Genomic DNA, 12,846 nt, shown 5'->3' on the forward strand with positions numbered 1-12,846 from the left:
TTTTAGAAACCGCAGTTTACTTCAAAATGTCAAAAATACAAGTGACACATTCCAGGCCAACTAGGTTGATTGCAAAATTGTATTCTTCAATAATTACGTTAATTAATTACGGACAATACGGGTTTTATTTTTTTACTCAAAAACGGCGCATCGCAGGACAAAAACTCAAGAGAGCTTTTATCTTTCAAATTGAACGTGAATTTCAAAAATAATTTTATTTGGGAAAAAACCATTGCCGTACCATTTTTTTCTTTAAAAATATCAGTCATTGCTTGTACGTACGCCACTGTTAGGGCTAAAAATTATGTTTGTATTGAAAAACATGCGCCCTTATTAACTATCACTACATACTAAATATCACTGAAATATCTCAAGCAGTTTCGAAAATATTAACTAATTTCCTTCTATTTTTTCTAAAATTTTAACACTTCGTTTCTTCGAAACAGAATATTTTTGGTTTATAGTTCATAAAGCAAACTATAATTAATTTTCCATGTAGAATCACACCCTTAAATATTCGCATATCATTAAGGAACACCCTGTATATTAGGGTGGGTAAAAAAAATCGACTATTTTTTTTACTTTATACTCTGAAAAATAGGTTGCTAGACACCTCTAGAAGAATTCTCTCCAAACATGAGCTCTTAATTTTAATAGGAAGGTTCTCCGCTTTACAGTTTTCCATTTTTTTTGCTCAGTATTAGAAAAAAAATCATATCTTTCTATCAACTGTTCGTTAAAATTATCTCTCCTTTTTTTAAGTTTAAAACATTTCTCTGTTCATAGAAACTCAAATTTGTATAAATTTCTCTGAAACTCATAAACTAAATTGAAATTTTCCGAATTATTAATCAAAAACTGTTAAAATTGGCGTGCATTGAAGTTTGATGATGAATATCTTTTAAACGCTTTATTTAATCGATATGCCACCGATACCCTGTGTCCCCGCCACTGGAGCATCTAAATTTTAGAAAAAGGCCTCAGATTTTGAACAATGTTTACATAAATACATATCCCCAATTTCAAATTATTTTACTTACTAGTTTTTAAATTATTTAAAAAAATTAAAAATATTTTTTTGAAGTTTAACACCCTGTATCTTTTTAACGAAAAAAGTCCTAGATAAAAACTTTATAGGAAACACTCCCCTTAAAATTCAACAAAGAATATGAGGTTTCATTTTTTATAACCATTTATGAATCACCCTGTACCTACTGAAGATGGTCAAGCAAATAAACTCATTCTGTAGGGAAAATTTTCTGAAATTTCTCTTTGCTAGAACTGCCCGTGTTGCATCATGTTTAATCAAATTAAACCGAACTATTCATTTATTAATAATAACGAAATATTGGCCAATTTTTTAAACAATAGATTTTAATTAATCATGTATCGCTAATCAATTTTTAATGGCCACCAAAAACGTTTCTCTTGCTTTCATGCTCCATTTATGGTTTTACTAAATCACCCACAGTTACATACGTTGCCATTGTTTTCATTTAGGAAAGACGCAGATATATAAGGTGAGTTCCAAAATAAATAGGACTTTTTAAAATAAGAACAACAAAAAGTTTTTCTGACAAAACCGGATATGATTAACGGTTTGGCCCGGTGAAACGCACTGTTTGTGGACAATGAACTTAGAATCGTAAAAGCAAATCAAAATTGTCTTCATTTTTGACTTTTCCAAATAAGATTTTTTGGATTTTGGCTGGTCTGGCGCCTTCCACTCGGCATTTTGGCGACTGGTTTCTGGACCATATTGAAAACACCAGGTTTCATCACAAGCCACAAGTTTTTGACCTTTTTCTTGATGATGTCTTTCGAATGTTGAATTCTGAGCAATTTGGTCGCACCTTGTATATCCCTCGATCAAACTTTCTGACGACTCTATTAATTAATAAAACGACACGAATGTCTTGTACAGTAAGAGCCGCGGTCTTAATCAATATTAATTGATGAACTCCACCCTTATTAAGTTACCGCTTTCATGCTACGTAACTAATTAATTTTACTAAAAGGGTACCTACTTGATCTAAAGCGTCTTTTCTGGCCCAGATCCTGAAAGAGACGTTGTTGTTTTCGATGGGGTCCGCTGTCTTATATTCGAAGTCTGATACGATGTAGGCCACTAGGTAGGTGGACATGGGGACTGAGCTGTCGAACCTGTCCCAGAACCACCCCTCCTTCTCCTTGCTGTAAAAAAAATGTAAACGTTATAAAAATAGGAATAAAGTTATAGAGTGGTATAATATACCACCGACAAAACTCCACAGGTGATTCTCTGATCAAAAAATAAGGACATATGGGCAAAACTATACAAGTATTATTTTTTTTTGTTTTGTCTTGTTTATTTTGAATTTGAAGAAGAAAAACTTCCTTCAGACATGGAAGAAGATGCATTAGAGGTAATGGCAAACGTGGAAAGTGGAAAAACGCGAAGAATATCATTGCACGAGTGAAAAGATACTGACATACTGTTTGGAAAAGCCAAAGAGACTAAGACTGTCGATATTATGGTCCTGTTACCCGATTAAAGTCAACGTTGTTGGTAAATGAAAATTGGGGCATTTCAAACTGATCCTCTTTGGTGGAAGGGATTGCAAATACCCAATCAAATTAATAGATTATCTTCCAATTCAAGAAATAATAGATTTATAGGCATCGGGTGCAAAATATTACTTTAGTTGCTGATGCTACCAGCCTACTCTGTCCAATAACTTACAGTGGCTCCGTTTGAAGCAGCGGCATGTTGCTGATAGCCCTATATCCGTCCTTCCTTCCAATGCTGATATCAAAAGTAGCCTTCATATCCGGCTCGTCGAAGCAAGGAAAAGCCATTCTGGCCGAGATGGCCTCGAATTGAGTAACGCCGAGCCATACCTTCTCGTTCTTCTTCTTGTCGAGGTAGCTGCTCCTGTAGAAACCTGCCAGACCGTCGTCCATCTTTCCTTTGAAGGCGATGAAGATCTCGTACTTGTGGTCCTCCTTCAGGGTTTCCCCGAGACGGATCACGAGGAAGTCGTTTTCTCTGACTAGCTCCACTTTGGAGATCTTCACGGTTTTAGGGTCGTTGCTGGAGATGTCCCTTACGGCGAACTCATTTTCTTTCAGCTCCAGGTTCTTGGAGTGCAGCGTGATGTTTCGGGTAGGGCGGAGACATGTTGTCTGGAAGAAATAATACCTTAAAAGTCTGACATTAATTGTTACTTTTCATCAGCTATTTTTTTATTTTTACCCCACTTCTAAAAATTTTACTATGTATGTGTTTTGATCTCAAGAGTTGTGATTCATTCTTAATGCACACCCTGTATACGAGGAATCATATTCAGATTGAGGCATGTCACTCGCTGTAGCTCACACCGTTAGAGTGACTGTTTATTAAATTAGAAAGAAATCGCATTGATATTATTGCGAGTATGTATTGCCAGAGACGCAGAACTAGGTTAATGTTAGCGAATTTCAGGGTTAAATATGGTGGCAATAATAAAGTAAAGCAGATAAAAATGAAAAATACTTACGCGTTTTTTTAAGGTGCAAGGTAGTATTAAACGTTATCAATGTCGTTTGGTGCGTACCCTGAATCTTAAGTAGGATATAACTGAATTTTTATTCAGATGTAGCGATTTGATATCGTTACATTTAAAACAAGTGAGGTCAAAGATACTTTACGGTTTTATACAGTACGCGCCTAAAGTATGGAATAAATTCAGTAAAAACGAAACATTTTTTTTTTGGGAAAAACAGGTCGATTTTTAATTTGAGGATTTTTCTAAAAAAAAAATTTGTTTCGTTTTTACTGAGTTTATTCCATACTTTAGGCGCGTACTGTATACTATTCAGTTGCGAATGGAACTCATATAAATATGTTTAACTTTATTGTAAATTGTAAATTGAACTAATTTATGTGTTAAAATAATCAATTTTGCTGTTTTAAACGTACCTAAAAAAATAAATACTAATCGATTGATATGTGATATGAACAGTTTAAATTTAAGCAGAATCCTATCCTGTTCCGAATGCTTACGAGGGGCAACCGAGGCTAGCCTCCATTGCTTAATTAAAAAGTAATTGTTTTACATTAAAAAATTAGTTTAACATTTAAGACACTAAGGGAGCTTTGAACGTCAATTAGCTAATGTTGCAATAAAAGGAAAGAGTAAGAAACTTAGAATCAATAATTTTAAACGCCGTGGAACAGTACTGGAAGATTAGCCACAAGATTTCAAGTGTGTCATATGCTGAAAAAATCAGGTATTGGATTTCTTTTTTACATATTTCGGTTTTGGTTTAAGAATAGTTCGCAATACATTTATTTCCTTTAATAAAACAACACGAGAAATAATGTCCTCACCTGTATCCAGACCTTCCCATCGAAATCGAAATTGTCCTTGACTCCTAAGTATGAAATTATCTCCAGCTTATAATGTTCAGGAATAACATCCCTGGGTAGGCGGTATCCGCTGGCGACTAGTAGACATGTCAGAACGAAATATGTCAACCGAATCATGTTCTGGAAAAAATCTTCATTAGTTCTATTAACCTCCGTGTTTTCAGAGCACTGATCGGGGTCATTAACAAACTGGGCAGGTTTGTTTATTTTACGGTTTACAGGTTAATAAAATATGCAAATATGTGTACCGGTACGGGTAACCGTGAGAGATGCGATCACGAAAATATTTTGACGCAAAATGCAAATTGGAGATGACTGGACTTTGCCGTCTCGAAATTGACCGGTCTCGTGAAATATTGTGGCTGATGATTTTGTAATTTATTCAAGAGCAGATGATTCAGCGGGTTCTGAGATTGTCAACAACAACTAAAGATGTAAACAATAATCTCTTAAGTGTAAGAAGTACTTATTCAGGAAAAGTTGCTTCAATAGTAATTAAAAGTCCTAATTGTTCAGCTATGATCCTTTTAGTGTTCTAATAATTTTTTTGCGCTTGCAAACTATTCTACAAGCTCTTTGACAAACTTTGTCTGGGTTAATTTCAAACTTTGAAATATGAAATTATATTTTTTAATCAGAATCGGACCTATGTTCATATAAGAAAAAAATGTTTGAAATTAACTTAGCTATCTGTCAAAATTCGTCATAGAGCTCGTAGAACAACGATATTGTTTCAACGATAAATTCAAAATTATAATGATATACAGGGAAGTTAATTTGAAAAAACGAAGTGTAGTAAAGTCCAGGAAAATGGAAAATTTTCTAATATTTGAACATGAATTGAATCTTTACAATACGTAAATCTGCGATTTTCGCATTTCTTTCGTACAAGGGTAATTTTCACTCCTAAATAGAAAAAAGCACACATCTAGGCTATATAACTTTTGAAGTGGGGGGTGAGATAAGCTTATATGCAAATTTTCAGGAAAATCGATGCTATGCGAAAAAATTGGGAGCTTTTACCTTATTTTCGCCTTCTGTGACTGGCCTACATTTGATACTTTGTTCTATATTGCTGATATTATCCTCGAAATAGTTGAAGGAAGTACACAAGAAAGAATAACTGACATCTTTGTGGGTACAAGAAATAGCAAATTATGTTTAAATAATATTTATACGGCTTAGCAATGTTATTGTCCAGATTAAAAATCTCTACAAACAAATAACTGGAAATTATTATTATTATTACTGTTATTATTATGTGTTTGGTTTAGTGATTAGAAAAATAGTACCTTTGTTTTGTGTAGAGGAATAAAAATGCAATTTTATGTGAATTTTAAAGAAAAAGCGGTACTGATTTGATTTTTTACTACGACTATATTGCAAACAAAAATGTCACGATTAGTGTCCGTAAAATCAATTTCCAAAGACCAGTGATGTCGACAGCATGCAAAATCTCACTGTTCTATTTGGTTTTGATTTAAACTTTACAAAGTAATTTGCCATGCTTTTTAGTTATTTAATAATGATTGCGTTTGCAAGCAACAAATTTATTTATTTGTTTATCTCGGTAAATAATTTATCTGGAAACATTATGAGGAAAATTAAGCATTACTCATTTGTTTTCTGATACTAAACCACTTTTATTAATTTTTAGCACATTCATAATTGTTTGTAAGGTATACTTATGCGTCATTTAAGGTCATAAGGTTTATTAATACAGTTTAAAAATGCTTTGTCATTTTATATTAGATGGTTCCTTTCAAAATAATAGATATGGCCTTATTAGAGAATTTTCTGGCATAGATAACTAAAACTTTTATAACTGTAGTTCAAAACAATTTTCTGGTATATTGGTACTATGAAATAGATCACTTAGTAGATGCATTGTTTGACATAAATATGCCAAACACGTCTGTTAATACATTTTGATATCTACTGATTGAATTATTCAAAACGGATGACACACTTCACAACTTTCAATATTATTCAAAAAGATTAGTGAATAACAGTAATTATTGTTTTTTTATATTAAATATAATGGAATTCAAAAACAAGCAATTTGGTTGTGCTGTTATTTAAATTCTGCATATTGTATTGGAAGGATCAAGAAAGAAGAACAATGTCCTCGTGAAAAATACGTGCTTCATATACTTTGAAGAAAACAGTATAGGTATAATAACAAGAACAAATTGAAAATTGCATTTACATATCATGTCTAGCATAAATAAATGTTTTTTTTATAATTGTAAGTACAAAACTGACTCGATTTTTTTTAATAATTCGTCTTGAGGATACTTTCCCTTATTTATTCATGCTTATTATTTCTCTGTAAGTACACATTTGAAAAATATTAATAAATCATTTGAAATTAATACAGTTTTATAGAATTTATTACAACTAAATAAGGCTGGCACTTATAAATTGAGAAATATTTTGTATATTCAACATACAATTTAAATTTAAAAAGATCTTATATGTACGTATTAGGTTATCACGAATTTTTTTAAATTTAAAATTGTGGCGGAGGCGAGGGGTCTATTAAAGCCACAGAAAAAAATCGGTATCTCAGATAGGAAAATAATAGAAATATTCGTTTTTTCAATTTTTTTAAATATTTCTGTAGAAGTTAGTATCTTCTAGTTTTAGTAATTATGACATTAGAAAAAATTGAGGAGAGGGATTGTAAAATTCACGATCGTCAATTTTAAACTAAATTGCGTTTCAATGTAATCGTAAAGATACTAAGAACGAAAAACTTTTAACTTTTCATACGATCAATTGACAACAAAAAACACACACACATCTAATCTGTCATCTTCGACACAAAATATTGGATAATAACTTAAGCTGTGCAATACTGTGCATACTTCACAAATACCTTGAATTATGGATATATTTTAATATTAATTTTTTAAAGTTACTTGGTAGTGTCTTCTAAATTTATTCATTTATAAATTAGTTTATAATTTGATGTGAAAATCAATGATTCATTTAGCAGTACATCTACAATTTGTGATAGTCTAATCTAAAATTCATAAAATACCATTTAATGATTCATTTAGAGAATAATGCGCTTTAAATAAATATATACAGGGTAGCCCATCGAAAACGTACCGCAAGGCATTACAGGGTAGTAAAGAACTTTTCGGCAAAATCCAAAAACAGGTCAAATTTGTTTCTGAGGGGGACAACTTTTGGCTCAAAAAGCATACCAAAATCTTCAACCCCCTAAGTGGGGGTGCTATCCCCTAAATTTTTTCAAATGGGAATGGGGGTCAAGTGGGGGGTCATTAGAAAGGGCTTTTAATTCTCTATACATCGATTCTTACTTTTTGAAAATCGATTCATTATTTTAGAAAATATGCAGCTTTGAAAATACGAACAATATTTTTGACGAGAAATGCGAAAATCGATTTAATTTTACTTCAAAACTTACGGTATTAGTCAAGTAAATGCTGAAAATGTTGTCCGCCAACTTGCATACAATGATACAGGTTGTCTTCAAACCGTTGTCGAACATTCTGGAGCACTTGCGGTGTTACTTCGCGACATACATTAATGATTCGTCCTCGCAGATCTTCCAAGGTATCAGGTGGAGTGCTGTAAACTTTGCTTTTAATGTGCCCCCAGAGAAAGAAATCTAAAGGATTTAAGTCGGGTGACCGAGGGGGCCACTCAATTGCACCTCTTCGTCCTATCCAGCGTCCTGGAAACGTCTCATTTAGGTAATTGCGCACATTGAGCGAGTAATGTGGAGGAGCTCCGTCTTGCTGGAAAATCAGTTCGTGTTCATTGTAAGCAGGGTCGTCCTCTATGATATTTGTTAGAGCTGGGTCGATGACATTTTGTAGTAAATCCAAGTACATATCGCCTGTCAAATTTCCAGGAAGGAAAAAAGGACCTACAATGGAATTTCCAAAAATACCTGCCCATACATTCAACTTCTGGGGGTGTTGGGAGTGTGTCTCATGGAAAATCCTTGGATTGGTATCAGCCCAGTAACGACAATTATGGCGATTCACTAAACCATTCAAGAAGAACGTACACTCGTCCGAAAAACACACATTAAAGAGGAAATTATCGTTTATCGCTCGTTCAGTCATTATTTCGCAAAATTGCAAACGACGATCAAAATCGTCTTCATTTAGCTCTTGCACTAGCCGAATCTTATAAGGATGGAATTTGTATTTTTTTAATATTCGTTGGACACTTGTACGACTCACTCCTGTCGCAGTAGCCAATTGCATTGTACTCAGCGTACTATCCATTGCCACTTGCCCCAATACCGCTATTTCCGTAGGTTCATTTAGTACCGGATTTTCAACCTGCCTCTTTTTGTTATGAACGGAGCCAGTTTCGCGAAATTTGGCCACCAATTCGCGAACAATTTTTCCAGACGCATGTTTCTCAGGATGCCGTTGGTTGAACAGTTCGGCGACCCGATTTCCGCATTCATTGTTTTTGAAAAAAAGCTCAATAATTTCTACTCTTTCTGGAATTGAGTACACCATAATTAATCAATTTAAAAGACTCGGCAGTATTGGTACTCTTCAACTACAAGTCACAAGACAGTTATCTAGCAACTTCTTGTGGCCTATCTAAATACGAAACAAAAAGCGGACAATTTTTTGCTCACCAAAATCAGGCTAAAGAATTCGCAAATCAGAAAAAAAAAAGCGAATTCTTTTGAAGGAATTTACCAAGCTAATACCGTAAGTTTTGAAGTAAAATTAAATCGATTTTCGCATTTCTCGTCAAAAATATTGTTCGTATTTTCAAAGCTGCATATTTTCTAAAATAATGGATCGATTTTCAAAAAGTAAGAATCGATGTATAGAGAATTAAAAGCCCTTTCTAATGACCCCCCACTTGACCCCCATTCCCATTTAAAAAAATTTGGGGGATGGCACCCCCACTTAGGGGGTTGAAGATTTTGCTATGCTTTTTGCGCCAAAAGTTGTCCCCCTCATAAGCAAACTTTACCTGTTTTTAGATTTTGCCGAAAAGTTCATTATTATCCTGTAATGCCTTGCGGTACGTTTTCGATGGGCTACCCTGTATATGAAAGGTGTGTCTGTCACATTTAATTAGTTTCTTATAAACTTTGTTACAGTAGGCCGGTGTATGTATATGGTAAGGTTTGGTTGCAGAGAAAATTAACAATTTGAATTTTTTACATGATCTCCTCGACCTGTGAATAAATTCAGGTATTGGGACCATTTAAAAATATAATAGAAATTGATACATATTTTAATATAAACCAACGCTTTTATAAATAAGATTCAAGATTCAGTACAAAGAATTTAGGGGCGTATTTTTGAGGTCAATATAACTTTTCTTTCCTAAAACAATGCTTAGTTTTCGATATACAGGATGTTAAAGTTTGTAATTTTTTAGGAATAGTTTCCCAACAAATTTTAAATGTTGGCATAAAACTTGGGGTACGGGGGTTTTTTAGCATGCTAAATTTATATATGTCATTGGTTTTGACGCTTCTTGTAGAGAGCGCCACCTATAAGCGTACGCTTGAATTAAATTGGCCTTAACTTTTTTGGTACCCTGTACATTAACGTTTCGTTTTATTGCATTTATTGCAGTCAGTTTTGAATCACCCTGTATGTAACGGCACAGATATAGAAAATTATCAATAATTTTGGGTACTAATACCTATTTTATTTATTGTTTCATTGACACTATATTTTGTTTTCAGTTTATTGTTCCCAAAAGAAGTGGCTATTACTCTCCAAACAATGAAAATGAATAACCTAATAAAATATAAACCCATCGATATTATCTTTGAATAATATTTTTATGTATTGGTGAAAAATAAGCATATGGTCATGAATCAGATATACTATCTTTACTTAATTAGTGCAAATATATCAAAATTAAAGGTACTTTAACTTTATTGCATTAGTCAGTCATTTTGCAAATGATTAGATGCATTAATTATCCCAAAATCATAGAAATAGCTACTGCTAAAGCATGGATAGATATATTGACTGAAGTTTGCTTTCCTGTTTTATATATGGCCATATAAAAAATTTAAAATTGCCTTTCTTTTTTCATTTTTAACTCTAGCCTTCTCAATAATTACACGATACGAATTCCGCAAACTTGAAAGTATGTGCTTGCTAATGCAGGTTTTAAATGTAATTTAATAATTCAAAAGTTTAAGACGTTGGTAGATGTAAATAAACAAATCCTTCACAAATAAAATAAAAATTACTTTATATGTGTCAATACTAACTTGAAAGGGAAAATAAACCTCGATAATCGTACATAATTGTTGCTTAGTTATGTACGAGCATCCGGTTTGTAACCAGTTCAGAAATTACTAGATTTTGTCTGCAAAAAATAGTTAATATAACTAATAATACCTTTAGTACTATTTTATTTTATGAATATCCAGTATCACTCCAAGACAACAAAGGGTTTTTCTTAACCGAGTCAAATGTGACAGTCATTTCGATTAAAGATTTGAGAAATACCCAATGAAACAAAAAAAGCTCTAGAAATATTACAAATAAATTACGGCAATATCTAAATGAGTTCTGCTGCATAAATATTTGTAAACATTGCATTGTTTACCAAAATTGTGCATAAATTTCCTAAAGAATTTCCATTCTTTTACTACTATAAACAAATTTTGCATGCAAATTAAAAAGCAGGTAAACCGTGTGGGTTTTTACATATTGCTAATTATTTACAAAACTTATTTCTAAATTTGTCAGCTAGAAACTTGGGCACTTTCAAAACAAACATCGAGACGTTTCCAACTTCTACTTTACTTTTTTAGTGTTAAATCAAAAATAATTTCGCGCAAAGTTACGCAAGGGGTCGGTGATTTTACCAAAAATAAGCAGCAATAATAGCATCGGTTCAAAAAGCGGAACAGCTAGGACTTTATACTGTTTTGTGAGAAATCAGAATTGTTTGCTTTTTCTAGAAGACGCGAATTTGTTCGATTATTAGAAAGTGAGACATGTTAAATGACATCTTCCAGAAAATAAGCGCAAGTAGTCGTAGGTTCAAACTACAATAATTTCTTTCTCTAAAGTAAATATTGTCTAAAGTTTAGATATTTTATATATTATTTATACCTCTCGTTAAATGAATCGTATTGGTAAATTCGATTTTATTATGTATAAAAACGTTTTATAGTGTCGTAGTACCTGTTTTTCGTAATAAAAATTTTACGACATTGTTTCCGTTATATACAGGGTGTCCCGAAATTCATGCAACAAAATTTGGTCATAGATTCTTAAGACAAATTTAGGGGAGCCGTATTTTTTCTTTTTGCCAACTGGCACTGATTTTTTTAAAATTATTAGTTAGCTGGAAAGCCATCGAATTTAGACAATTTTTTTATCTCTTGATATATGTTTCGTAAAAATGTTTTTGAGAAAAATGTCAAATCGCGATGTGCATTCAATCACATTTTGACATTTTTCTAGAAAACATTGCATTTTACGAAAAAAGTACAAAATGACAAAAAGTTTCTAAATTTAATGGCTTTCTAGTGGACTGATAATTTTTAAGAAATTTAAATATGCAGTCACATTTTTTTGGCTCCAAAGACAAGGGGGCCCACGAAAAATTGTCTTAAGGGGGTTCCCCGCCAAAAAACGTTGTACCATCAGATTCCACATGTCATAAAATCCCTGTGTACCAAATTTAGTGATTATCGTGCAACAGAGCTCTGAGATTAAAAAAAATATTCTTAGGAGCGGACTTCAGGGGGCTGTAACTCCGAAAGAGGGGGCCACTTAGCAAAAAGAAAAAATACGGGTCCCCTAAATTTGTCCTTAGAATCTGTGTCGAAATTTTGTTGCAAGAATTTCGGGACACCCTGTATTTCATGTTGACCATTGTAGATGCAGCAGATGGATACGCTGCACTGCGATTCTAAATGGATTTTTTGTTCAAAACTAAACGATTGAACAGTTGAAAACCAGAGATTAAATAAACAAAGAGCCTATAGGTTTTAGAAAAAAGTATCACACAAGTGTGGGCGAGATATAACAATGTACCTACGTTCGTATGTAGGTACCATGACAACAAGACTAGGATTGTACCAGGCGAAACAAGGATATTAATCCAAATTACTTAAATTTTAATAAGTCAACAAAATGTCGACCAAAACACACCTCCAGCAATTTTAATGTGCAAAACTCAAAACTGGTCACTTCCAAAAACATTTACCATATCTAACTTTTAAAGATTCCACCTCATTAATTCCAAAAATCGTAAAACTTATCGGCCCACATCTTCTAGAGCCATTAACCTCGCCAGAAACACCGTCATCGGCGACAATACAAACCGTTAAAATCCGATGAATCTCCAAGTCGATCCGAAACCCGCAGCCGGTTTTTTATCCTGATCGGGTTTATTAATATTCATACCATTATCTCGAAAAGAAATTCAGAACTAGTCTAGAGCAGTTGAACGAC

At 33.1% G+C, this 12,846-nt stretch overlaps 1 protein-coding gene across 1 annotated transcript in view; it reads right to left on the reverse strand.

The window, feature by feature from the left end:
• LOC108917172 (aminopeptidase N) overlaps positions 1 to 12,846 on the reverse strand; it is a 38,783-nt gene that overhangs the window by 20,922 nt on the left and 5,015 nt on the right. The window contains exons 2-4 of the mRNA XM_023455657.1: positions 4,352 to 4,510; positions 2,723 to 3,165; positions 2,028 to 2,193 (exon numbers count right to left, since the gene is read on the reverse strand). Of these exons, the coding sequence (XP_023311425.1) occupies positions 2,028 to 2,193; positions 2,723 to 3,165; positions 4,352 to 4,507 (765 nt within the window). The 5' untranslated portion in view covers positions 4,508 to 4,510. The remainder of the gene's footprint in view (positions 1 to 2,027; positions 2,194 to 2,722; positions 3,166 to 4,351; positions 4,511 to 12,846) is intronic.

Source organism: Anoplophora glabripennis, unplaced genomic scaffold (assembly GCF_000390285.2).
Source record: "Anoplophora glabripennis isolate ALB-LARVAE unplaced genomic scaffold, Agla_2.0 scaffold41, whole genome shotgun sequence".
Taxonomy (NCBI): Eukaryota; Metazoa; Arthropoda; class Insecta; order Coleoptera; family Cerambycidae; genus Anoplophora; species Anoplophora glabripennis.